This window comes from Rhinoderma darwinii, chromosome 2 (genome assembly GCF_050947455.1).
Source record: "Rhinoderma darwinii isolate aRhiDar2 chromosome 2, aRhiDar2.hap1, whole genome shotgun sequence".
NCBI lineage: Eukaryota > Metazoa > Chordata > Amphibia > Anura > Rhinodermatidae > Rhinoderma > Rhinoderma darwinii.
Window position 1 is genome coordinate 327,664,592 of NC_134688.1, and position 25,524 is coordinate 327,690,115.

General features: G+C 44.6%; 1 protein-coding gene across 1 annotated transcript in view; it reads left to right on the top strand.

The window, feature by feature from the left end:
- The window catches only part of SYPL2 (synaptophysin like 2), a 148,965-nt gene extending 134,391 nt beyond the window's left edge, over positions 1 to 14,574 (top strand). Inside the window, exons 3-6 of the mRNA XM_075851161.1 lie at positions 2,422 to 2,552; positions 7,245 to 7,443; positions 8,669 to 8,860; positions 14,228 to 14,574. Coding sequence (XP_075707276.1) covers positions 2,422 to 2,552; positions 7,245 to 7,443; positions 8,669 to 8,860; positions 14,228 to 14,359 — 654 coding nt within the window. The 3' untranslated portion in view covers positions 14,360 to 14,574. The remainder of the gene's footprint in view (positions 1 to 2,421; positions 2,553 to 7,244; positions 7,444 to 8,668; positions 8,861 to 14,227) is intronic.
- Positions 14,575 to 25,524: the final 10,950 nt, after the last annotated feature.

The window sequence follows — 25,524 nt, forward strand, 5'->3', positions numbered from 1 at the left end:
AGTAGCGGGAGGAGGGCAGGGTGAGACACAAACTCGTAGTGGCTCTGTGGAGGGTCAGGGACGAGACAGTCGGTGGGCAGAGGCTCTGTCAGAATTGGCCCTGCAATTTAATGAGGCCCATTCCTTGTTTCAAACTAACTACTGCGTGGTATAATTTTGATGGGCTTCGGGCGGCAGCCGGGCCCCATACTAGTACCACTGGGACTGCCCTTATTTCGGCCCTGGCTGTATTCTCTTGCTTTTGATAGACTGTAATATATGTTTTCCTTGTATTATCTTTTTGGGGAAGGCTGAGTTTAATTGTGCAGAAGTACCGATTCAGACACCTACTAGTTACAGCTTACTCAATTTAGTAATTTCATATGTATAAATATTTGGTTTACATGAAAACATAATATTCATATTTCACAATTTATCTAACATTTTAGTAAATAAATGATAAACATCTCTATAGTTCTCTTTAATTTTTGTTAACAAACACAGATACTGTACACTTACATCAATATATGCATGCGACGGGGTCTAATAAACAAGCCATATGCTGTACATCTTTCATTTAAAGAGGCTCTGTCACCACATTATAAATGCCCTATCTTGTACATAATGTGATTGGCGCTGTAATGTAGATTACAGGAGTGTTTTTTATTTAGAAAAACAATCATTTCTGACGGAGTTATGACCTATTTTAGATTTATGCTAATGAGTTTCTCAATGGACAACTGGGCGTGTTTTACTTTTTGACCAAGTGCGCATTGTGGAGAGAAGTGTATGACGCTGACCGATCAGCGTCATACACTTCTCCCCATTCATTTACACAGCACATAGTAATCTTACTAGATCACTATGTGCAGCCACATACACACACACTAACGTTACTCAAGTGTCCTGACAGTGAATATACATTACCTCCAGCCAGGATGTGATGTCTATTCAGAATCCTGACACCTCGGTAACGTTTGTGTGAAATTTACAGCAATGCAAGCGTAATCTCATTTTAAATGACAGTTTACAGCGTAATCTCGCGAGATTACGCTGGCCTTGCTGTAAATCTCACACAAACGTTACCGAAGTGTGAGGATTCTGAAAAGACATCACGTCCTGGCTTGAGGTAATGTATATTCATTGTCAGGACACTTGAGTAACGTTAGTGTGTGTGTATGTGGCTGCACATAGTGATCTAGTAAGATTACTATGTGCTGTGTAAATGAATGGGGAGAAGTGTATGACGTTGATTGGTCAGCATCATACACTTCTCTCCACAACGCCCACTTGGTCAAAAAGTAAGACACGCCCAGTCGTCCATTAAGAAAGTAAATAGCATAAAGCTAAAATAGGTCATAACTCCGTAAAAAATGAGCGTTTTTATAAATAAAAAACACTGCTGTAATCTACATTACAGCGCTGATTACATTATGTAGAAGATAGGCCACTTATAATGTGGTGACAGAGCCTCTTTAAGAACTTCATACTTAGGCCTCATTCACACGGCAGGGTTTCCCGGCCGGGTGCAGGCCGTTCATAAATCGGCCGGCACCCGGCTGCATTAGGAATAATAGACCCCTAATGGGGCTATTCACACGACCGATTTTTTGACGGCCCGGAAAACCGGCCGTCAAAAAATAGGACATGCTCTGTCTTCGGCCGGGTACCCGGCCGCCCGGCTCCCATAGAAGTCTATGGGGCCGGGTAATACACAGCCATCACCGGGATGTGTCCCGAGTGATGGCCGGGTTTTCCGGCGCTTGCGCTCTATCTCCTCCTCCTCACAGCGCAGAGTGCATGTGAGGAGGAGGAGTTGATGCCATTCTAACGAATGGCATCGCTGTACACTGTGTGGCAGGGCCGGGGTGTACAGCAGGTGGAAGGGAGCGCTGCGCTAGCTCCCTTCCCCTGCTTGTTTTAAAAGCGCCCTGGCCCGGCGACACCTTCGATGGCGCCGCTAGCAGCAGCAGCTGCTGCTGCTGCGGCTGCTACTGCTGCTGCGGCTGCTACTACTGCAGCGACGCCATTATAGCAGAGCAGGGAGGTATCTCCCCGCTCTGCTATGTGCTAGCCGCACTTTAGCTCCTTGAAGGAGCGGAATCCCCGTGTTTTCGGGGATTCCACTCCTGGACAGAGCGCTTGATGTCTCTGTCCATATCTGGGCAGTGACATCAGGGGAAACTCCTGAAGCCGAATCCCCGAACACATGGGGATTCCCCTTCAGGAGTTGCCGCTGATGTCACTGTCCAGATCTGCCCGGCCCGGCACGGATGCAAAACTTTATGCAAACCGGCCGGGCAGAATGGCCGATTTTACCGGCCGGCACTCGGGCTCGGGCGCGACCCGTTCGTGTGAATCCCGCCTTAGTCTAAATTTTTCTAAACTCAATTCTACTTCTTATTAACACTCCTATTGACTGTTTCTTCTTCTGTCGCCCAGCTGTTTGCCATCTTTGCCTTTGGAACTTGTGGTTCTTTTATTGGAGAGACAGCAGCAGTCGTGATGTGTAAGGATCCGGAGACAAAGACAGACACAGATCTAATTTCTGTGCCTTTTTCATATCCTTTCAGGTAATACCATGGCATCTTTACTTGACTCTGACAGATTAGAAAATCAGGAGCTGTTTGTGACAATTAAATAATTTAAAAAAATAAGATTTATGCTCACCTCACCGCTCCCTTGAGTCTCCTCAGCATATGTCAGCTCATATTATGTACTGACGCCGAGCTATACGATGACGTTGAGTGTTGCATCGCATATAAGGCTCTGATACTACTCCCCTCCGACAGAACATTAGATGAGCCGTCGCATGCTGAGTGAGCTCGAGGGGACAATGAAGGGATAAGAAGAGGAACGGTGGGGCGAGTTTGCTTCTTTTATTATTTTATGGCCTATGGGAAGAGGGGAATGGATGGAGCACGGTCAGCCGAAAGTTGCAACACACTTATTAAGAGGCGAACATGTTGCATATTACGCCAACTTTCTTTCTATTAAGACTGGAGTAGAAATTAATTTCCCCCAATGTATAATTTGGCCTATAATGATCTTAAATTACAGCCTGTATTACAATACAAAATAGCCATATTTTTACCAGTTGTCATTTGAAATAAATACAAGCTTTTTATCAGACACAGAGTTTTTGGGAGAAACTGCTTAAGTATACATTATGGCTATTATGCCCTCCGTCTAACCTATACATCATAAGCTATACATCAGAAGCAGCAGGGTGACCACCACTCCATTCAAAAGCTCTCTCTCACTGCGGTCATGCAGTAAGGCGAAATGGGGGTCTCGAGACGTTCTTGTGATCAGTGGGGGTCCCAACGGTGAGGCCTCCAGCAATCATGTATTTACCGCCTGTCCTATGGGTAGGGGATACATGTTTTTCCCCTGGGATAACCCCCATAAACCAGCAGAATACAGCTCTGAATTTTATTAAAGACTGTGACTCAGTATCAGTACAAGACAAGTTAGTCTTCATTTACTGAGCATGGTGGCTGCACAGACTTCAGTGCCCTATGTACTCTACATATCGCTGTAAAAAGCTCCATTGGCTGCCATATATGCACTGTCACGATCTAGGGATATGTGGACCAACTAGGCCAATCCGCAGTAGCGGAGTGGCAGCTGGCCAAGTCAATACAGAGTCTATGCAAAGTTTCTTAGCACGAGGGTACCTGAGTGAGTCCAGACAGTAGCAGAGGCTTTGGCAAAGATGGAACTTGACGAGGAAGATAGCGCCAGATGATACCAGAAGTGGCAGATGACACCAGATGTGGTGTAAGACAGCAGGAGTAGCAGATGACAACAGACGTGGTGTATAACAGCAGGCAAAGCCGGTGACACCAGACATGGTGTATAACAGCAGGCGTAGCAGATGATACCAGATGTGGTGTATAACAGCAGGCGTAGCAGATGACACAACATGACTCTAACACTAGAAAAGACTCAGGAACAAACACAGCACGGGATGCAGGATACAGGTGGCAGGGTATGGAAATAGGGATAGGTTAGGGAACTTTAATATGTGCGCGCGCTGGCCCTTCAAGTCCAGAAGCGAGCAAGCGCACGCACCCTAAGGCCCCATGCACACGACCGTAAAAACTCCTGTAATTACGGCCCATAATTACGGCCCATAATTACGGGCCCATAGACTTCTATTGGCCACGGGTACCTCCCCGTATGCTTACGGGAAGGTGCCCGTGCCGTTGAAAAATATAGAACATGTCCTATTTCAGGCCGTAATTACGGCACGGGCAGGTCCATAGAAGTCTATGGGGCTCCTGTAATTACGGGTGACTACGTGTGTGCACCCGTAATTACGGGAGCGTTGCTAGGCGACGTCAGTGTATAGTCACTGTCCAGGGTGCTGAAAGAGTTAAACGATCGGCAGTAACTCTTTCAGCACCCGGGACAGTGGTTACCGATCACAATATAGATAAAGTTGTAAAAAAAAAAAGACGTTCATACTTACCCAAAACTCCCTGCTTCTTCCTCCAGTCCGGCCTCCTGAGATGACGTTACAGCCCATGTGATCGCTGCAGCCAATCACAGGCCAATCACTGGCTGCAGCGGTCACATGGACTGCGCGTCATCCAGGGAGGTCGGACTGGATGTCAAGGGAGGGACGCGTCACCAAGACAACGGCCGGGTAAGTATGAATTTTAATTTTACTTTTATTACGGAGAGGGCTGTCCCTTCTCTCTATCCTGCACTGATAGAGAGAAGGGTTGCCAATTACTGCAGTGTAATTTTGCAGCGAAAACGTGTCCGTAAATACTGGTGCAATACGGGTCGAATACGTGTGACCAAGGACCTGTATTTACACCAGTATTTACGGGTGGACAAAATTACGGTCGTGTGCATGGGGCCTAACACTGAGAGCAGGGCCGGACAGCCACGAGTGCCAATGTCTCCTAGTTATGGAGACGCTAGCAGGATGCCAACGGTCTGTGGTCGCGGCCGTCGCAATGTAAGGAACGACGGCGGTCCGCGGCCACATTTGTGACATGCACAAAGTGATTATCACCTAAGGGTGCCTCTAAGGGAAAATATCTCTATATACTGTATACAGCATGCCACAATTTGTTTTCTGTTGAATTTGTAGGGAACTTGGGAAAAACAGTACAGTAAAGACCCCCAATGCACTTCTATGGGTGCCTAATTACGACTCTGCACAAAACTCAGCTATTACAGCCATGTGGCCTAATGCAATATATTTTAATATTGCTCAAGATTTTATGTAGATCAATTCTATATATGAAGTTGGACATATGCTTAATATTTACAGTAAATGTACAAATCTCTAACAGCATGTGTTTTTAGGTCCAACATTCTGTGCTAATCTCTCTCTCATATAATATATATATATATATATATATATATATATATATATATATATATATATACACACTAGTCCTTTTAAATGAATTAGAATATCATCAAAAAGTTAATTTATTTCAGTAATTCAATTCAGAAAGTGAAGATTCATACACACAGAGTGATCTATTTCCAGCATTTTTTTCTTTTAATGTTGATGATTATGGCTAACAGTTAATGAAAACCCCAAATTTAGTCTCTCAGAAAATTAGAATATTATATAAGCCCAATTTAAAAAATGATTTTTAATACTGAAATGTTGGTCTACTGAAAAGTATGTCCAGTATATCCACTTAATACTTGGTCGGGGCTCCTTTTTCATGAATTATTGCATCAATGCGGCGTGGCATGGAAGCGATCAGCCTGTGGCACTGCTGAGGTGTTATGGAAGCCCAGGTTGCTTTGATAGCGGCCTTCAGCTCGCCTGCATTGTTGGGTCTGGTGTCTCTCATCTTCCTCTTGACAATACCCCATAGATTCTCTATGGGGTTTAGGTCTGGCGAGTTTGCTGGCCAATCAAGCGCAGTGATACTGTGGTTATTAAACCAGGTATTGGTACTTTTGGCAGTGTGGGCAGGTGCCAAGTCCTGCTGGAAAATGAAATCAGCATCTCCATAAAGCTTTACAGCAGAGGGAAGCATGAAGTGCTTGAAAATTTCCTGGTAGACGGCTGTGTTGATTCTGGACTTGATATAACACAGTGGACCAACACCAGCAGATGACATGGCTCCCCAAACCATCACTGACTGTGGAAACTTCATACTGGACCGCAAGCAACTTGTCTTGATGCCTCTCCACTCTTCCTCCAGACTCTGGGACCTTGATTTCCAAATGAAATGCAAAATTTACTTTTATCTGCAAACAGGACTTTGGACCACTGAGCAACTGACCAGTCCTTTATCTCCTTAGCCCAGGTGAGACGCTTCTGACGTTGTCTCAAGGAATGCGACCGTTGTAGCCCATGTTCTGGATAAATCTGTGTGTGGTGGCTCTTGAAGCACTGACGCCAGCCACAGTCCACTCCTTGTGAATCTCCCCCAGATTCTTGAATGGCTATTTCCTGACAATCCTTTCAAGGCTGCGGTTATCCCTGTTGCTTGTGCACCTTTTCCTACCACACTTCTTCTTTCCTCTCAACTTTCCATTAATATGCTTGGATACAGCACTCTGTGAACAGCCGGCTTCTTTAGCAATGTCCTTTTGTGGCTTACCCTTTGCAGGTGTTTTGTGTTGAGTTGCTGATTAGAGTCTACAATCTTCAACTTTTTCCCAATATTCTAATTTTCTGAGAGACTACATTTTGGGTTTTTATTAACGGTTAGCCATAATCATCAACATTAAAAGAAAAAAAATATTTTTAAAAATAATTTTATCATTCAGGGGACTTGGAACTCTGTGTCAGAAAAACATAGCTCCAACCACTACTATAAAAATATTTGAGGAAATTAATCAGCACACAAATTCAGACATATAAAGATAAAAAATGGTGTTCACGTGTAAGCATTTATTTTTAAGCAAAACTTTCTCTTTTTCCTCATGCCATTGAAAACTGCCTCCTTGTCAGCATGTACTGTTTGTTACTAATGAAGTGGTAGGTTGCAGTCTGTAAGGAGCAGTATATACAAACTTCTCCCAAAGTACTTTCTAACATCACATATTTGAATAAACCTTAAAAATATAAAACCTTAAACCTAGAGATTTTCTGATATTGCCTTATTTATTTAGTTTTGCAACTGAATATTATTGTAGAATTCATATTCATTGTCTGTTTATAATCTCTTACACAATAACCTGCTTAGATAGTAAAAATGTAAATAGCTCTTAATATCCCAGCCTCTACTCCTACATTATGTATTTGATTTTATCTTTGCATACGTCTTTAGGCTTTATCGACAGCGCTATGAAATGCCAGCCTGTGGTGACACTGAAAGTCGTATTTTGCACCTCTCTGGAGATTTCTCTGCACCAGCTGAATTCTTTGTCACTTTGTCAGTATTTGCTTTCTTGTATTCCATGTTTGCACTGGCAATTTACTTGCTCTTCCATGAACGATACACTCAGATACGGAGAGTGCCAATTGTGGTAAGTGGCTCCAGTGAGAATTGGTAGGAAACAGAATAAAAACCAAAAGGAGGAGCAGGAGGAAATGTTTTAATAAAGTCCAGAGATGCAGCTACAGTTCTGCTGATTGCTCTTGGAAACAGTAGACAATCTTTTTGACAGACATATGTTTATCAGCTTAGCTGAATACCTACAATGTAATGGGACAGATCTTGCAACATCAGATGACTGTACAGTACCTGGTCTAAAGATGACACTTCCCAGTTAATTTGTGCTTCAGGCAGAGAGCCTGATGGGAACATGGACCAATTGAAAACAGCTAGGATAAAGGGGATTTCCAGGCAAACACAAAGTTCACTGGCCCTAAAAGGTGAAATAAAAAAAACCTTCAATATACCTTTCAAAATGATTCCTCTCCAGTGTCACAGCTACCCCCAACCCATACCACCGGTTACTTCCTATATCAACAACAATGGAAGTTTTTTGGCCACCAAAATGTTTGGCCATGCAAAATGTTGCATGATTACGGAATCATGCAACATTTTGTCAGAATGGATGACACATCATCACGTAGAAGAAAATACAGACAGTGACAGTAGTTGAGCAATTTTTTGAAGCGCTGACATTTCAGGGCCTGGGAGGCCTGGCAAACCCCTTAACCAGATTAGGAAATAATTTATGGGTCACATAATATATGGCGATGGTCAGTCAAGGTGTATTGTTCACCTGAGCATAACTGCACTGTCAGTTCAATGTGCTAGCAAGTATAAGAAACGCCATACACACGGCTATGTATTACAGAGCTGAAGGCACTCTATATGCTGCCGTACACATCCTTCATACCGCACCGTATTATGGAGACAGTCTGCTCCAAAAGCACTAAATACCTATGTAATAGGTGCATGACACTTCATATGTCGAATTCAAACAGAATCTTAGTCTAAAATCGGAGGCATGTAGAAGCACAATATAGCCCAATAGACCGCCATGGGTGTCGTATTATGGCTATGCACAACTCAGAGTTTGTACAGAGCTGTGATACGTCTGTGTGCATTAGCCATAAATCACATGGGAAAGATTAAATACTTAAGGACATTATAAGTATTGTATTTGAAGAAAAATGTTTTTCTTTAAAATTTATATTCTTATGTATAATATATTGCATTTTATGTATAGCTTGTTAACAATAGAACTTCTCTGTCAATCAAGTACCAATGACCTTTATTATGCTCATGTCATTTTGCAGGATTTCTGTGTGACAGGTGTCTTTGCCTTCCTTTGGCTTGTAGCTGCATCAGCATGGGGGAAGGGTCTCATGGATGTGAAATTAGCTACTCACCCATCTAGCATCCTTTCATCAATGCCAGTGTGCCAAATGGAAAATGCATCTTGCAGTGCCGGTGTTACACCATACTATGGTCTTGCCAATATATCTGTGGTAAGAGTAATCCATAAATAAAAATCAGCACTGTGTACAATGACTGCACTATACATAAAAATGTACACAGAGGAAATATTAGAATTATTCTTATTAATATTAACGTTTATTTTTCAAAATACTGCCATGTTCAGTGGTCATAATTACAAGAACAAACAAGACTGTTTTTCACATGTATTTTTTTTTCTCTGTCTTTCTATGAGATAAATCTTCATAGATTACGAGATTGGGTGTTTGGGAGAGAGACAACAGCTATCTCATGCGTATGGCCGGCTCTAAAGCTTCAATTCTAGACCATGGTATAAAATCAAAGATCTTCAAGCCTGAGTGGCACTTTACCCTTAGCTAGGGGATCTCAGTTCCCCTCTGCTTCTATGTAGGGGAAGGGACATGGTGCACAGAGGTTATCGTATTTTATCCCCCTAACTGTTACCCCTTTAAGGACAGCACAATTTTCCCTTTTTTGCCTCTGCATTCTGACATCCATACAATGCTATATAAAGTCTATGTACACCTTTGAAAACGTGTTTTTTTTTAAAAACAAGTGTGTATTAGTGTGTTTGATGTAACTTTCTAATTACATGTTATTAAAAATTAATTTCTACTTTTTGAGATACAGCTGCTTTGTATACTGTATGCAGAGCAGTTGTATTTAGCTCTGAGACCTGAATCGGGGCTTGCGTGTCTCTGAACCCATTAGTGCCACTGACCTGACAGATTTAGGTCTCAGTGCAAGATACAGCTGCTCTGTATATAAAAAGTAATCAGAAAGTTGCACCAATCACACAATCACATTGTTAAAAAAAAAAATGGTTTCAAAAGATGTACATAGCCTTTCTAGCCCTTGTTTTTTTGCAGAATTTGTTCTAGATTTCGTAGGCATAATTTTTGGGTGCATGTTTGTTATCATTAAATATATATATAATTATAAAATTCAAATGGGAAAAAGCAATTCCACCATTTTTTTTGTTCATTTTACGATACTCCCCATGTTATATTATACCTCCCAACTGTCATATTTTTCATGGGATTGTCCCACAAAACTGATCAAGAAGTAGAAAGGGTTTATGCAAATATGCCCCAAAGTGGCATAGATAGTGGGATAGATTGTGCAGATCAGGGGATGAGGCTTAAAATGTTAAACTGTGGCAACATGTTTTTTTTCTTAGTTTTAGTAAACTTTATTTGACAAATTCTTTGTCCTACTTGGGGACTTTAGTTTAAACTTTAGTCTTAACTGTAATGTGTTGGGATACAGTAATTTCTTCCAATAAATTACTGCTTCAACATATAAAATGCTCAACTATCTTTTTACACCTACACCACATACCCAAGCTATGTCTTAATAGGCATACTTATAGGACTGCCTTGAGAGCTCCCTCTGTCACTCCGGCAACCTGTTTGCTTGGACTTAGGCATCAGGCAGTCACTGCAATCTCATCAGCCTATGCATTCAAGTCGCCAGAGTGACATAGGAATTAAAAGGGTTAAACACGGCTGAAGTCGCAAGCACAGCGCCGTTAGAGTGGACACCCATTCCACTTAAAAATATCTGCCAGGTACAGGGTTTATTTTAAAAAGTGGATGTGCGAGCGTGACATGGATTGTAATTTTCTGCTTAGCCATTGTAATGACTGCTGCTGCCAGCTCCCGCAGATGTGTACCTGTCCACAGTGTCTTCTATCTCCTGGCCGGCGCCGCGTTTCTTCTCAACTGCACGCTGCTGGCGGCCCACGGCCCGTCGCTCTTCTTTAGTTCCCCTATCAGTCACTAGTGTGCTCATGCACTGACTCTTCCCTTATTAACGGGCCATCGTGCGCCAAATTTAACCCAGCTTTTCCGGGTACTTAATGTAACCTCCCCTATTACTCTTTGCTTGATCAATTAGGTTCTTCAGTCTAGCTTGCTAGTACTGATCTCCTGTGATAACTATTAGATTTACTGTTACTGACCCTTCTTGTTCTTGTACTGTCTGGCGCCTGCCCTAAACTATTGGCTTGTTTACCATTACAACCGTCTGCCACCTGCCGTGACCTCTTGCTCTGCTGTTAGTGAACGTCTGCCGTCTCCCCTGACCTACACCTTTTATCTACCGGTATCTGCTTTCATTATACCCCGCCTGTCTGCGTTGGCCATAGCCAATGGAGACTACTCTGGGGATACTAACAGCGAACTCCACAGCAAATCTGGTGGCAACACAGTGGGTCCACACCATCCTCTATTGGCCCTGGGACAGTCTTTAATATCTATAGGCCCCGTGACAGCTTCAGACAAACAATTACTCACTGTAACTAGTGCTTAGTATCCTGCTCCGATCTTAACATTCAAAGCTGCACAGGTTGGCAATGAGCGCATGCCCAGCTGCTGAATGTGAGTGCCTCTGGCTCGTTAACGCCTTACCCACTGCAATCTCCCTTCAGCGCCAAACCCATCCTTGCTGATGGAATGCCTAGGGCTGGTTTAGCCTTGCAAAGGATAAGTATCCAATCCAAGTAGGAAGTAACCTGACTGCACACACACTTTATTATGCAAAAATATTTGCACTTGCTATTGCTGGCAAATTGCTATTACCAGGACCGGACTCCAAGTGTAAATACCATCTGAACTGATGGCAACCCCAGGCATCGTGCATTTATAGCACGTGTGGGAAGTGTTTAACTTGGTCCACCCTCCCCCCAGGGAAAAAAATGTGACTTTGTGACTTTGCTTGACTGTTCAAATGTAGAGGCATTCTTTTTACAGTCAACAAAATATTTTCCTAATATCAAAGTCAATTCTTTGGGACTTTAAATTGGAAATTCACTTTCAATATATATATATATATATATATATATATATATATATATATATATATATATATATATATATATATATATATATATATATATATATATATATATATATATGTATATATATATATATATATATATATATATACATATATATAGTGGAAATTGGCTCTGTAGTGGTAGGCAGTGAAACAGAAAATGTTCCTGTTCTTTACTTTGTGGCAGGATCCAAATTAAAATGTACAGCCTTTAAATTCAGGCAGCAACACATAAAGTAAACTCTGCTTGGTTGAGTGCTAACTAAACACGTTTTCTCTCACTATACAAGTGGCATACTACCAACCACCCAAAATAAAACCAGAATCCGTGTGTTACCGTATGATTATTTTTGTTTTTAATATTTAGATCCCTCCGCCACAACTTTTGCCATAAGCAGGCAGCAGCACTGCGCAGGGATCAAATGCCATGGCTGCCCTGCGGGTGCAACTGTATGTGGTCTGTATTTGTTTAGGGGGTCTAAGGTGTGGTATGTATTAATTTTAGGGTGCACTAAATGGGATCATATATAATATTTTTGATTCAAATGCCATAAGTTGGGATCTGTGCTGTATGAATGGGCAAGGAACAAAAAAATAAATAAATGTACGCGTGCCTTTCTTATTCTTTACATAATCTCCATAATGTCTGTTCTTGAATATTAACAAGTATGATTATGTGCCAAATCAACATGTAAACATGGCCTGATACATTACATTTTGGTTTGGCGCATGCATTGCTTGACACAATCCCTGGGACCCCAGACTCCCTCCAAGTTAAATTTCTGTGTGTGACGCAGAGTGTGTCCTCAGTTGTCTCTGGTTCAGGCAAAAACCAACAGGTCGGACAAAACTGATATCTGTGAACCAGCCATAATTAATATCCCTGGAAGTCTTGGATGGTTTATGGGTCAATAATGTCTTATATATCCTGGTGGTTTATGATGATTAAGGGGTTATGTGGGGACCAAAAAATATTAGCACTGTACTAGCACTTCTGGGGGACCGGAAGTCTAGTTGCACAGCCTTCCCTGATGACGATACGACCCTTTGCCATGTGACCAGTCCCATTGTACTCTATGTACAAGCAGTAGCAGTAGCACAATGAGTACATAGAGTACAGTGGGGTCGGTCACGTGACGAAGAGTCGTATCGTCATCAAAGACAGCTGTGCAACTAGACTTCCGGTACCTTGGCAGCACTATAAAAATCTATTAAAAACTCAGAATCAGCGCAACAGTGGACCGGAATGTATATATTAGCGAGTGTACTCACATACTGCAGTGAATACACTGCAAATAAAATTTGGTCCCCACATAACCCCTTTAATGGTATTATGTGTTCCATTCTAGGGCAGCAGAAGGCAGTAAAAGTATATATATTATTTTATTTAATCTAAAAAGGAACAACTTTTCTTATGGTTAATTTCATACTATATATTTCTAGAGAATGAAGCTCCATTTGTCTGATACAAATTCTCAGCTTTTTTTACACACAGCATGGAGATAAATGATAACACTCTTTCTACCCACAGCTGTCATTGGGTTTATTAAAATGGGTTGTCTGAAGGTAGACAACTTTAAAGCCTAAGGGTATGTTCACACGTAGTCAACAAAAACGTCTGAAACTCCAGAGCTGTTTTCAAGGGAAAACAGACCCTGCTTTTCAGACGTTTTTTTTACCAACTCGCATTTTTCGCGGCGTTTTTCGCGCCGTTTTCGCGGCGTTTTTTACGTCCGTTTTTGGAGCTGTTTTCATTGGAGTCTATGAGAAAACAGCTCCAAAAACGTCCAAAGAAGTGTCCTGCACTTCTTTTGACGAGGCTGTATTTTTACGCGTCGTCGTTTGACAGCTGTCAAACGACGACGCGTAAATAACAGGTCGTCTGCACAGTACGTCGGCAAACCCATTCAAATGAATGGGCAGATGTTTGCCGACGTATTGGAGCCGTATTTTCAGACGTAAAACGAGGCATAATACGCCTCGTATACGTCTGAAATTTGGCCGTGTGAACATACCCTAAATTGTTCACACCACATTCTATATGCACGTTCAGTATACCTTTTTTTCATTTGTATAGGAAAGTCTACTACAAAAAAAACACCACATTATTTTTCATAGGGGCCTATGGATGATGTATGCCACGGTATGGTATACAATGGCATACGTCGGGGGATTTCTGTGCCGTATTTGTCCAAATGTAGCCCCATAACGTGATATGAACAGACCGTAAGTTGTCTCTGTGAGACTGCACCGGGCTGTGACAAGGTGGCCACTTGTAATAGTCTGTTTCATCAAAATAGTAATTTTGTGGGGATAAAAAACATGCAGAGCTATTATTTTATTAGTCAGGAAAAGTAAAACAATTTTCACAGGGATAGCAGTTATGACGTTTTTGAACAAATTTAACATTTCCTTACAGTAACATATATGTAGGGACATTTAGTATAGAATGAAAAACATTTGGCAAGAGCTTTACCACAGCTTCCAATGTTCTCCCATATTTTTATTAAACTTTCACTTTCCTTTCTTTTCACCAACAGCTCTTTGGATTTCTGAATTTTCTGATCTGGGCAGCCAATGCATGGTTTGTATTCAAGGAAACTGCATGGAGCAAACAAGCAGCCAGCAAAGAGGAGTCTGCTGAGCGTGGAGAGGGTGAAGATCTCCAGTGATCCCTAATCACTTCCCATCTGGATCATGAAGTCTTTCTCTGACTGTGACTCTGCTAGTTAAATAGAGTGGATTTCCCGAGAGACTCTGTCCTGTATTTACTTATTATTGCTCAGCATTTTGATGCGGGTCCTATGTCACCTTGAATCCCCCCAAAAAAAATTCACTCCAATAATTGTTTCCATCTTTCTGTTTTCCAAATCACTAATCCGTCCAAAATTTGTTACCTCTATTGGTGCTATTTATTAAAGAAAATAATGTCCACGTTCTCTTTATGTTCAGACTCAGCAGGGCTGCCTGACAAGTACAGGGATGTTATAATGGCGAAGTGACATGAAGCACGGGATTTTAGAACAACAAAACAAGTGTTAATTCCCCCCTCCCCCCCTAACACCATTAGGGTATGTTCACATGTAGTCAACAAAAACGTCTGAAAATCCAGAGCTGTTTTCAAGGGAAAACAGACCCTGCTTTTCAGACGTTTTTTGACCAATTCGCATTTTTCGCTGCGTTTTCACGCCGTTTTCGCGGCGTTTTTTACGTCCGTTTTTGGAGCTGTTTTCATTGGAGTCTATGAGAAAACAGCTCCAAAAACGTCCAAAGAAGTGTCCTGCACTTCTTTTTACGAGGCGTAATTTTACGCGTCGTAATTGCCGTACGACGCGTAAAATTACGCGTCGTGTGGACAATACAGCGTTATACCCATAGAAAGTAATGGGCAGATGTTTGACGACGTATTTGAGACGTATTTCCAGACGTAAAACGAGGCAAAATACGCCTCGTATACGTCTGAAATTTGGCCGTGTGAACATACCCTTACTCAGATCCTGACAGATCCTTTTTCCTATTTCCACTCCATATAATTGATTGAAACAAAGTTTGTCCTTCTTTTAAAAGATCACCAGCGGTTACTGGGTCACTATATACTGTGTAATACACAATACAACTGCTGCAGAACCTCTATTTAGGGTACAGATGTAGCAATCTCTATCTTGACTCTCAACACATTAAATATACAGTGGCAAGAAACTGTAAAGGCTATGTACGTACACCTTTGAAACCTTCGTTTTTTTAAACTTGTTTTATTGATTAAAGTTTGGTACAATATATACAGTAATACAACAAACATTTAAAACTTTTCTGCACATGTGACAGACATAGTAAAAAGAATGTAAGTAATCACAATAAAATAAGACATAGGTTAAATCTGAAACATAGGAATGTATCTAGTTTTTTAAAAGTATTCAAGTCGTAAGGATTATGTTACAATGCATGTACATATCAAAGTATACCTGCAGCCCATGCACTTAGGTAGAAGAGAGTCCAGCTCTGAAATATTCAAAGAGAGTCATCGGCGATTCGCACCACGCAACCCAGATTTTGATAAATTTCTCGGGATTGCCTCTGTTTTATACACCTTCTGGAATGGAATTGCAAATCTGTGTGTTTGGTGCAACTTTCTAAATACTTTTTATTAATGTAACACCTGCAGAGAAAGCATTGTATATAGAGGATGCTGCAGTTAATGCCAAGCAGGGACTCGCATCAACAGACTTTAGCACATCTTCTTCTGAAGTGCAGTGGACTACATGTCCCAGCACCACTTGCTTCTCTATACCCCTGCAGCCTAGGAGAGGAGCAGCAGAGGGGAGCACTGATTGGCTGAGCAGGGGATTGTGGGACAAGGCTGAGCAGGGAGGAGAGACAGTGGCCATCTTTGGGAGAGACACATGGTCAGGAGATAGGGAGACTGTGAGTGCATTGCAGAGAGAAGAGAGTCCTGCACTGGGGCACACAGCACAGAGACCCAGAGACAGACCTGACAGCCCAGCAGCTCACTGTATGAGAGGAAGAAATGCTCCAGCAGCATCACCTCTACAAAACAGCCTGATTCAGGGGGGACCCCTGCTCTGCAGCACAGGAGGATTTTGCCTGCAACTCCATTGTCGTCCAGGCGTCTGAATGCTGCGGTCCCGAGCTGGATCCCGGGGGAATATCATCTTTGCTGCAAGAAGTAGTGAGTACACATTGCTGGAACTGATTGTGCTGATATTGAGGACTTAGTGAAAGAACTGTTCTTGAGAGGAAGTTCAGTATCTAAGTGCACCAACGGTTCCTGAAAATGTCAACGTCAATGTCCGCGGCAACAGGGCCCCAACGTTTGGACTGTGTTCATTGCATTACTACAGCCATTAGTACAGTATAAGTGTGTGCCAGCTATTACCAGCAGTATGAGTGTGGGTGAGTGATCATTATCCTGTGTGGGTCACTGATATACTGTATATGTTTGGTGAAGACAGTATCTTAACCCTTTGTTATCCCCATAACATTTCTGGGAATATTGAAATGTGTTTTACCAGCCAGGCCTGGCATATAGCTCATGCCCACCACTAGGGGGTCAATCACACAAAACTGTACCTGTTATGTCATTTGTGCTTTATTTCTTTATTTGCATCATTCTTATTCAGATCGCCCTTATTTACCTTTCCCTAAATAAAACGGTTGAGTAGTTTCACCATAACCGCTTGTGAGTGTGTACTGAGCTCAGGTGGTGGTTTCCCGAGTCGACCCCTGGCAGAAGAGGAAGGCCCTCCTGCTTTTCCTATAGAGCTCTTAGCAAGATTCGGGTGGAGGCACTGCGCCATAGTGAGGTGAGAACTACACTACACCCTGCCTACAGAGGTCGGCCCAAAGGGGTGTTACAGCGGAGGCACTGCTGAGATTTCGAAAGAAATAGCCGCCATGGAAACGTTCACCGAGGGAGAGGTATACACGTGGTGTGAGAAGATGAGCGCTGCTGTGGAACATAGTTTTGTAGTGTGCGGCGAACTCTTTAAGGCATCTAATTATGACATACTGCAGATTGTGAACAGGCTTCATGGGATTGTCCACCCCAAAGTGATTGACCGCTGGGAAGAAGAAGTGGGGCAATTGTTATCAGCTTTTATAGACAGGAAAGGGTTTTAGAGAGAGAATACTTCCCATCTGTTATAGCTGTGCCACCAGAACATGGTCGGCAATTGAAGGTTGTATGGCCTATGAGGCCTGCAGCAACCTTGCATCAGGATCCATTCATTCAGAATAGGAGGCCCAGTAGATGTTTACCTACTACTCCACCTCAGGCCAAGTCAGAGGAGACTTCTGCTACTGCTGACGTGCTGATGGCAGCCATGGAGAAGTTAGTCAGCCAATTTGCAAAGATGCAGCCTGAGGGGAGCTACCGCCGTCTGAGGACCTTCTCAGGTGTCACCCCTACCCCAGCTGGAGAAGAAGGGTATGACACATGGAGAGATGTTACCCTGCAGTACCTAGAAGAGTGGCAGTGTACTGATATTGCAAAGAAGCAGAGAATAGTGGAGAGTTTGAGGGGTCCGGCTATGGAAGTGATACAGGCTGCATGGCGAAGCAAGCCCCAAGCAACTTCCCAAGACTATATGGCTGCTCTTGAGGATGCTTTTGGGTCCCCAGAGGATGCCACAGACCTACTTTATAAACTCCGTACTACATACAAAGATCCTGGTGAGAAAATGTCTAACTATCTTTACAGACTAGACAAACTGGTTCACAGAATAGTATCCAAAGGCGGGCTTAGCCCTGGAGAAGTTGACCGGTGCCACCTTAATCAAGTACTGCGTGGAGCTCTGACCCAGGACCCTATCGCTCAAAGATTGAGGTTCTGCGATAAAGAGAAAATTCCCCATTCCTTCCCTCAGTTACTTAAAGGGAATGTGTTGTTAGAAAAAAATGTTTGTTTTTTTTAGTTAAACAATTCATGTATATGTGATTAAACATTGTTCTAATTTTTTTAATTTTTTTCACGAGTCAGGAAATATTGTAAATTAGATTCTAATTTATAATATTTCCCAGCGCTGGTCACTAGATGGAGCAATTCCCAAAATTGCAGCATTGCATGTGGTAAAGCAACCACATTGCTTTATGCTGCAAAATTTGAGAAAACTCACTCGCTCTAGGGAGCTCTCAGAATCCCCCCTCCTTTATCCTGGCTAGTGCCGGGAGAAACGAGGGGATTGAACGGTCAAACCTCCTACACTGTGTGTCGCCATTTTTTGAGCTAACACGCAGAGTAGTAGGTTAACATACAGTAGTAAACACACACTAAAACACGAACATACATAGAAATAACTTACCTGCTCCTGCCGCCACTGCTCCCTCCGGTCCGTCCTCTCCGTCTGCTGCCGCCACTCCAAGTGCACAAGTCCGGAAGCCGCGACCGGAAGTAGTAATCTTACTGTCCGGCCGCGACTTCTGGTCCACAAGAAAATAGCGCCGGACGTCGCACTGTTCAACTTGGACTGTGTGGGAACGGCGCATGCACCGTTCCCACACAGATGGCGTACAGCATAGTGGATGGAACGGACCCCGTTCGCATTCACTATGGGACTGTATGTGCCGTATTCCATGTCTGTATGTGTCGTAAATCGACACATACAGAAATGGAAAAAAAAATGGCAGCCCCCATAGGGAAGAAAAAGTTAAAAAAATAAAAAAAAGTTAAACACAAACACACAAATAGATAAAAAAAAATGTAATAAAACACTAAAATCGAATTGTTCTAAAAAATTTTTTTTCGTGACACTGTTCCTTTAAGGAAGTGCGACTAGAGGAAGTTACTTTGGCAGCCAGGGAGCAGACCCCCAAGATGGTAGCTGCTGTTGCTCTAAGGCTGGGTTCACACGTGGCGGAATTTCACTTGAATTCGTTAATCCGCAGCGGAGCCGTTTCTCCATTGACTTCCACTTAAATTTAGAAGTGTTCGTTTAGACGATGCGTAAAATTCCGCTGCGGAGCATAGGCTGCGGAGCGGAATTTGGTGTCCGCAGCATGCTCTGTCTGTTGCGGAGCAGTGGCGGACTGGTTGCGGACTCATGGCGGAATTTCTCCATTGACTTCAATGGAGATTCTAAATTCCGCAATGAAGTCCGCAGCTGTCATGCACATGTTATGTGTGCTGCGGATGCGTCTTGCTTTTTTAACATGACATTTCTTCATTCTGGCTGGACCTATGTATTTCTAGGTCTACAGCCAGACTGAGGAAGTCAATGGGGCTCCCGTAATTACGGGAGCGTTGCTAGGAGACGTCAGTAAATAGTCACTGTCCAGGGTGCTGAAAGAGTTAAGCGATCGGCAGTAACTGTTTCTGCACCCTGGATAGTGACTACCGATCCCAATATACAGCAACCTGTAAAAAAATAGAAGTTCATACTTACCGAGAACTCCCTGCTTCTGTCTCCAGTCCAGCTTCCCAGGATGACGTTTCAGTCTAAGTGACAGCTGCAGCCAATCACAGGCTGCAGCGGTCACATGGACTGCCGCGTCATCCAGGGAGGTAGGGCTGGATGCCGAAAGAGGGACGCGTCACCAAGACAACGGCCGGTAAGTATTAAATTCGTTTACTTTCACTAGGGAAAGTGCTGTCCCTTCTCTCTATCCTGCACTGATAGAGAGAAGGGAAGCACTTTTCCCGCAGTCCGCAGCAGCTAGTCCGCATCAATTTACTGCACATTTTGGGCAGATCCGCAGCCGTAATCCGCAACCCGGATTAGGTGCGGCATTGATGCGGACAGTTGCGGAGGAAATCCGCCACGTGGGGGCATGCCCTAAAGCCTATGCCAAATTGTCGTGAGGAGGAGCTTCTTAAAATCATAGAGAAGCAGGGGGAGCAAATTGCACAACTCTTAAGTGCCCAGGCTAAGGAAGTGGAGTGGTTAAAACAGGTTGCTGAGGCTGTCACTGAGAGACATCAGCATTCCCCAAGAAGGGCAAGTGATGATCCACGGAGAGGTAGAGATATGAAAACAGAGGGGTGCTTTGTGTGTGGGGAGTCTAGCCACACAGCTCGCCAGTGCCCGAAGAGGCAGGGACGGAGATGGGCGAGGGACCTGGTACCCTGGGACAAGACAGCCCCCACTCCCATCTCGGACGCGTCAACCTCCACGATAAATGTCTCCATTTGGTTGGGCTGAACCAGCACCAGGGCCGAGATAAAGCACTTCTTAAGGACCTCAAAAGCCGGACAGCCTCAGGAGGCCAGTGGAGGAGATCAGCACCTGTGCGAGTGAGATCCGTAAGAGGCTTAGCGATGACCGAGAAGTTAGCAATAAATTTCCAGTAATAATTAGCGAACCCCAGGAAGCACTGTAACGCCTTCAGGGAGGCAGGTTGGACCCATTCCGCCACAGCCTGGACCTTGGCGGGGTCCATGCGGAATTCATGAGGAATGAGGATTTGACCCAAAAATGGTATCTCCTGCACCCCAAACACACATTTTTCGGTCTTCGCAAACAGTTTGTTTTCCTGAAGGATCTGGAGCACCTTCCTGACATGCTCAATGTGGGAGGACCAGTCCTTGGAAAACACGAGTATGTCATCAAGGTACACTGCAAGAAATACCCCCAGGTAGTCTCTTAAAATCTCATTTATGAAATTCTGGAAGACCGCCGGAGCATTACACAACCCAAAGGGCATGACGAGGTATTCGAAATGACCTTCGGGCGTGTTAAACGCAGTCTTACACTCATTCCCCTACTTTGATGCGGATAAGGTTATAAGCCCCCCGTAGATCAAACTTAGAGAACCATTGGGCCCCCTGAACCTGATTAAAGAGATCAGGAATCAAAGGAAGGGGATACTGGTTCCTCACAGTGACCTTATTCAAGTTTCGGTAGTCAATGCATGGCCTAAGACCACCATCCTTCTTCCCTACGAAGAAGAAGCCAGCACCTACTGGAGAAGTAGAGGGGCGAATGTAACCCTTGGCCAGGCATTCCTGGATATACTCTCTCATGGCTTCACATTCGGGACAAGAGAGATTAAATATCCTACCCTTAGGGAGCTTAGCTCCTGGTACCAAATCGATTGCGCAATCGTATTCTCTATGAGGAGGTAACACTTCGGAGGCCTCCTTAGAGAAAACATCAGCGAAGTCCTGACAAAACTCAGGTAACGTGTTCACCTCCTCAGGGGGAGAAATAGAATTAACAGAAAAACATGACGTCAAGCATTCATTACCCCATTTGGTAAGATCCCCAGTATTCCAGTCAAACGTGGGATTATGCAACTGCAACCAGGGAAGGCCTAAAACCAAATCGGACGATAATCCCTGCATTAACAGTACAGAGCACTGCTCCAAATGCATGGAGCCAACAAGGAGTTCAAAAACAGGGGTATGCTGTGTAAAATAACCATTATCAAGAGGAGTGGAGTCGATACCCACTACCGGGACAGGTTTAGGCAAACCAATCAAAGGCATAGCTAGAGACATAGCAAATTCCACAGACATGATATTAGCAGAAGACCCTGAATCCACGAAGGCACTGCCGATAGCAGAACTACCACCAAAAGAGACCTGAAAGGGAAGCAAGATTTTATTACGTTTCATATTTACGGGAAATACCTGTGCGCCCAAGTGACCTCTCCGATGATCACTTAGGCGCGGAAGTTTTCCGGCTGCTTATTCTTACGCCTAGGACAGTTGTTCACTTGATGCTTGTCATCCCCACAGTAGAAGATGAGACCATTCTTCCTGCGGAACTCTCTACGTTGTTGGGGGGACACGGAGGCCCCGAGTTGCATAGGTACCTCCGAGTCTTCCGTGGAAGAACGAAGCAACGGAACCTCAGGAGGCATCATGGGGGAGTCAGAGGAGAAAACACCAAGACGTTCAAGTCGTCGTTCCCTGAGACGTCGGTCAAGTCGTACCGCTAAAGCCATAACCTGGTCTAGGGAGTCAGAAGAGGGATAGCTAACTAGCAGGTCTTTCAGGGCGTTCGACAGGCCCAACCTAAACTGGCACCTTAAGGCAGGGTCATTCCACCGAGAAGCTACGCACCACTTCCTAAAGTCAGAGCAATACTCCTCAATAGGTCTCTTACCCTTACGTAAGGTCACCAGCTGACTCTGGGCAAAGGCAGTCTTGTCAGTCTCGTCATAAATGAGTCCGAGAGCAGAAAAGAAAAGATCAACGGAGGAAAGTTCAGGGGCGTCAGGAGCCAAGGAGAAGGCCCATTCTTGGGGCCCCTCCAGGAGCCGGGACATAATTATACCCACCCGCTGGCTCTCAGAACCTGAGGAGTGGGGCTTTAAGCGAAAATAGAGCCTACAACTCTCCCGAAAGGAGAGAAAAGTCTTCCGGTCCCCTGAGAACCGGTCAGGCAACTTGAGGTGGGGTTCAAGAGGTGAGGTGAGGGGCACTACCATGGTAGCATCAGGCTGGTTGACCCTCTGAGCCAGGGCCTGGACCTGTAGGGAGAGACCCTGCATTTGCTGAGCCAGGGTCTCAAGGGGGTCCATAGTAGTGTCAGGGACCAGGGTAGACTAGGTATATGGGCTTGTGATTATGTAATGATAGGGGTAGGGAAACAGACAAGTGAGCCCTAATCTACCCGCCACTCAGTCCCTGCCTACTTGCAACGACCCGCCCTAGGCGACGGGGTACAACTGGGCGACGGTCCCTACACTCAATAAGTGCACGACAGACAAACAAACAAGGGTACACAGAAGCTAAGGGAAATGGGGCAGTTGCCCACGGCAACACTGTGAACAACAAGAGTAGTGAACGAGCCGAGTCAAACCAGGAGTGTACGAGGTACCAAACGCAGAGCAGGAGAGTAGTGAACAAGCCGAGTCAAACCAGGAGTGTACGAGGTACCAAACGCAGAGCAGGAGAGTAGTCAGTAATCCAGGGTCAATATGAAGCAAGGACAACTAGTTCGAGAAGCTGCAGCAGGGCCAGAAAACCAAACGAGAAGAATCGCAAGCAAGGAGGAACAGGTAAGGCAGGTATAAATAGACAGAGGGCGGGAGCTAGCTCCGTCTGGCCAGGCTGCGATAGGCTCTCCCACTCCTAAGCCTGCCATCCTGAGTGGTGGAAGAAGGAGTCAGTCTCACAGACACAGAAGCAGGTGCAGACTGATTACCTATGGTCGTTTATACAGATGCTGTGCCTGGCAGATCCTTTACAGGGGGCAAGTAGAGTCCCATACTGGCCCCCACCCCCGTCAATATCAAAGGCATACTCTACTGCCCCATGTACTGTTGCTCGATTGGAACAACTTCCTGAAGGTTTAGTAGGACCGGCCCCAGATGTACCAGCCTGTATCAATGATCAACCATGTACTGTGTTGTTGGATAGCGGATCTCAAGTCTCCATCATTTTTGAGAAATGGTACAAGAAATACCTGTCAGATGTGCCCATACAGCTCTTATCGGGACTCGTGGTTTGGGGGTTGAGTGAACATAGCTACCCATACAGAGGATATGTGTCTGTTATGCTACGGTTCCCGAAGACAGTTGCTGGAGTGGAGAAGGGGATACCCATCATTGCACTAGTCTGTCCAGAGTCTGAAGCAGACCAGAGATCCGTGCCTATTATAGTGGGGACAAATGCGAACATCTTCCGTACCCTAGCACAGTGGTGTCGAGAAATCGGGGGCAATAATTACTCCCAGACCCTCACCATTCACCCAGCCTGTCTGGCTGCTTACGTGAGAAAGGAGGAGGAAAAAGAAAGGGAACTACGTCCTGAATGTTTCAGTCCCTGTTTTGAAGATAGTGACCTGCAGGAGGAAGAAAAGGGGTCACTAATAAAGGGCCAAATGGAGCGTGGTGCAGCCTTCTCATTAGGAGACTGGGATCTGGGCCTGGCACAAGGAGTGGAACACCGCATCCGACTGAATGATGAGAAGCCTTTCCGAGAGAGGTCCCAAAGGCTAGCTCCTGCTGATATTGAAGATGTCAGGCAGCATCGAAGAGGCCTGCTAGATACTGGAGTCATCCTAGAGTCCAACAGCCCATACGCTTCTCCCATAGTGGTTGCTCGGAAGAAAAATGGGGATATCCGGATGTGTGTGGATTACCGCACTTTAAACAGGCGCACGGTTCCTGACCAATACACTGTGCCCAGGTTTGATGAAGCTTTGGATTGCCTACAAGGCAGCAAGTGGTTTTCAGTGCTTGATCTCCGGAGTGGTTATTACCAGATACCCATGAATAAAGAGGATCAAGAGAAGACCGCTTTCATATGCCCCATTGGGTTCTTCCAGTTCCAGAGGATGCCCCAAGGAGTTACTGGTGCTCCCGCCACTTTCCAGAGGTGCATGGATAAGGTGATGGGAGACATGAATTTCCCGGAAGTACTGGTCTACCTAGATAACCTCATCGTGTTTGGGCAAACCATAGAAGAGCACAACCAGAGATTGTTCAAGGTACTGGATCGGCTGAAGAAGGCTGGGCTCAAGTTGTCCCTCGACAAATGTCGGTTCTGCCAGAAGACTGTGAAATATGTGGGACACATTGTCTGCCGGGAAGGGATCTCTACAGACCCAGCCAAAGTGGAAGCTGTAGTCAAATGGCCAAAGCCCACCAAATTGGGGGAGCTCCGGTCTTTTCTAGGATTCTGTGGGTACTACAGAAGATTTGTACCACAGTACTCAAAGATTACGAAGCCTCTGACTGCCCTCACCCAGGGTTATCCTCCTCCTAGAGGGACAAATCACTCCAAGAAGCCCGCTAAGCAGTCCTACTTCGAAGGTTAATGAGCTGTTTGGAGAAAGATGGACACCTGCATGTGATGAGGCATTTGAAAAGCTGAAGTCCTGCCTTACACAGGCTCCAGTGTTGGCCTATGCGGACCCCAGCAAGCCATACATGCTGCATGTGGATGCTTCCCTTGAGGGGCTCGGAGCAGTCCTGTATCAGGATCATGGTAGTTCTCTGCGACCAGTCTATTACATCAGTCGATTGACTCCGAGTGAGCGCAACTACCCAGCACACAAGCTTGAATTCCTAGCATTGAAGTGGGCAGTGGTGGACAAGCTGCATGACTACTTTTATGGGGTACAATTTGAAGTTCACACCGACAACAGTCCTCTGACCTATGTGAGGACCACAGCCAAGCTTGATGCAACTGGGCATCGGTGGCTTGCAGCGCTGGCAGTGTACGACTTCAGCTTGAAGTACCGTCCGGGCACCACCAACATTGATGCTGACGCCCTATCCCGTCTGCCCAGGCAGCTGCTGTATGATGACGAAGAGACCTGGATAGAGGTTCCTGCCCCAGAGGTAAAAGCCATGTGTTGCAGACACCAAGCCAAGACTGTTCCTTTACTGGGCTGCGCCCATTTCTTAGGGGTTTCAGAGGAGGCCATTC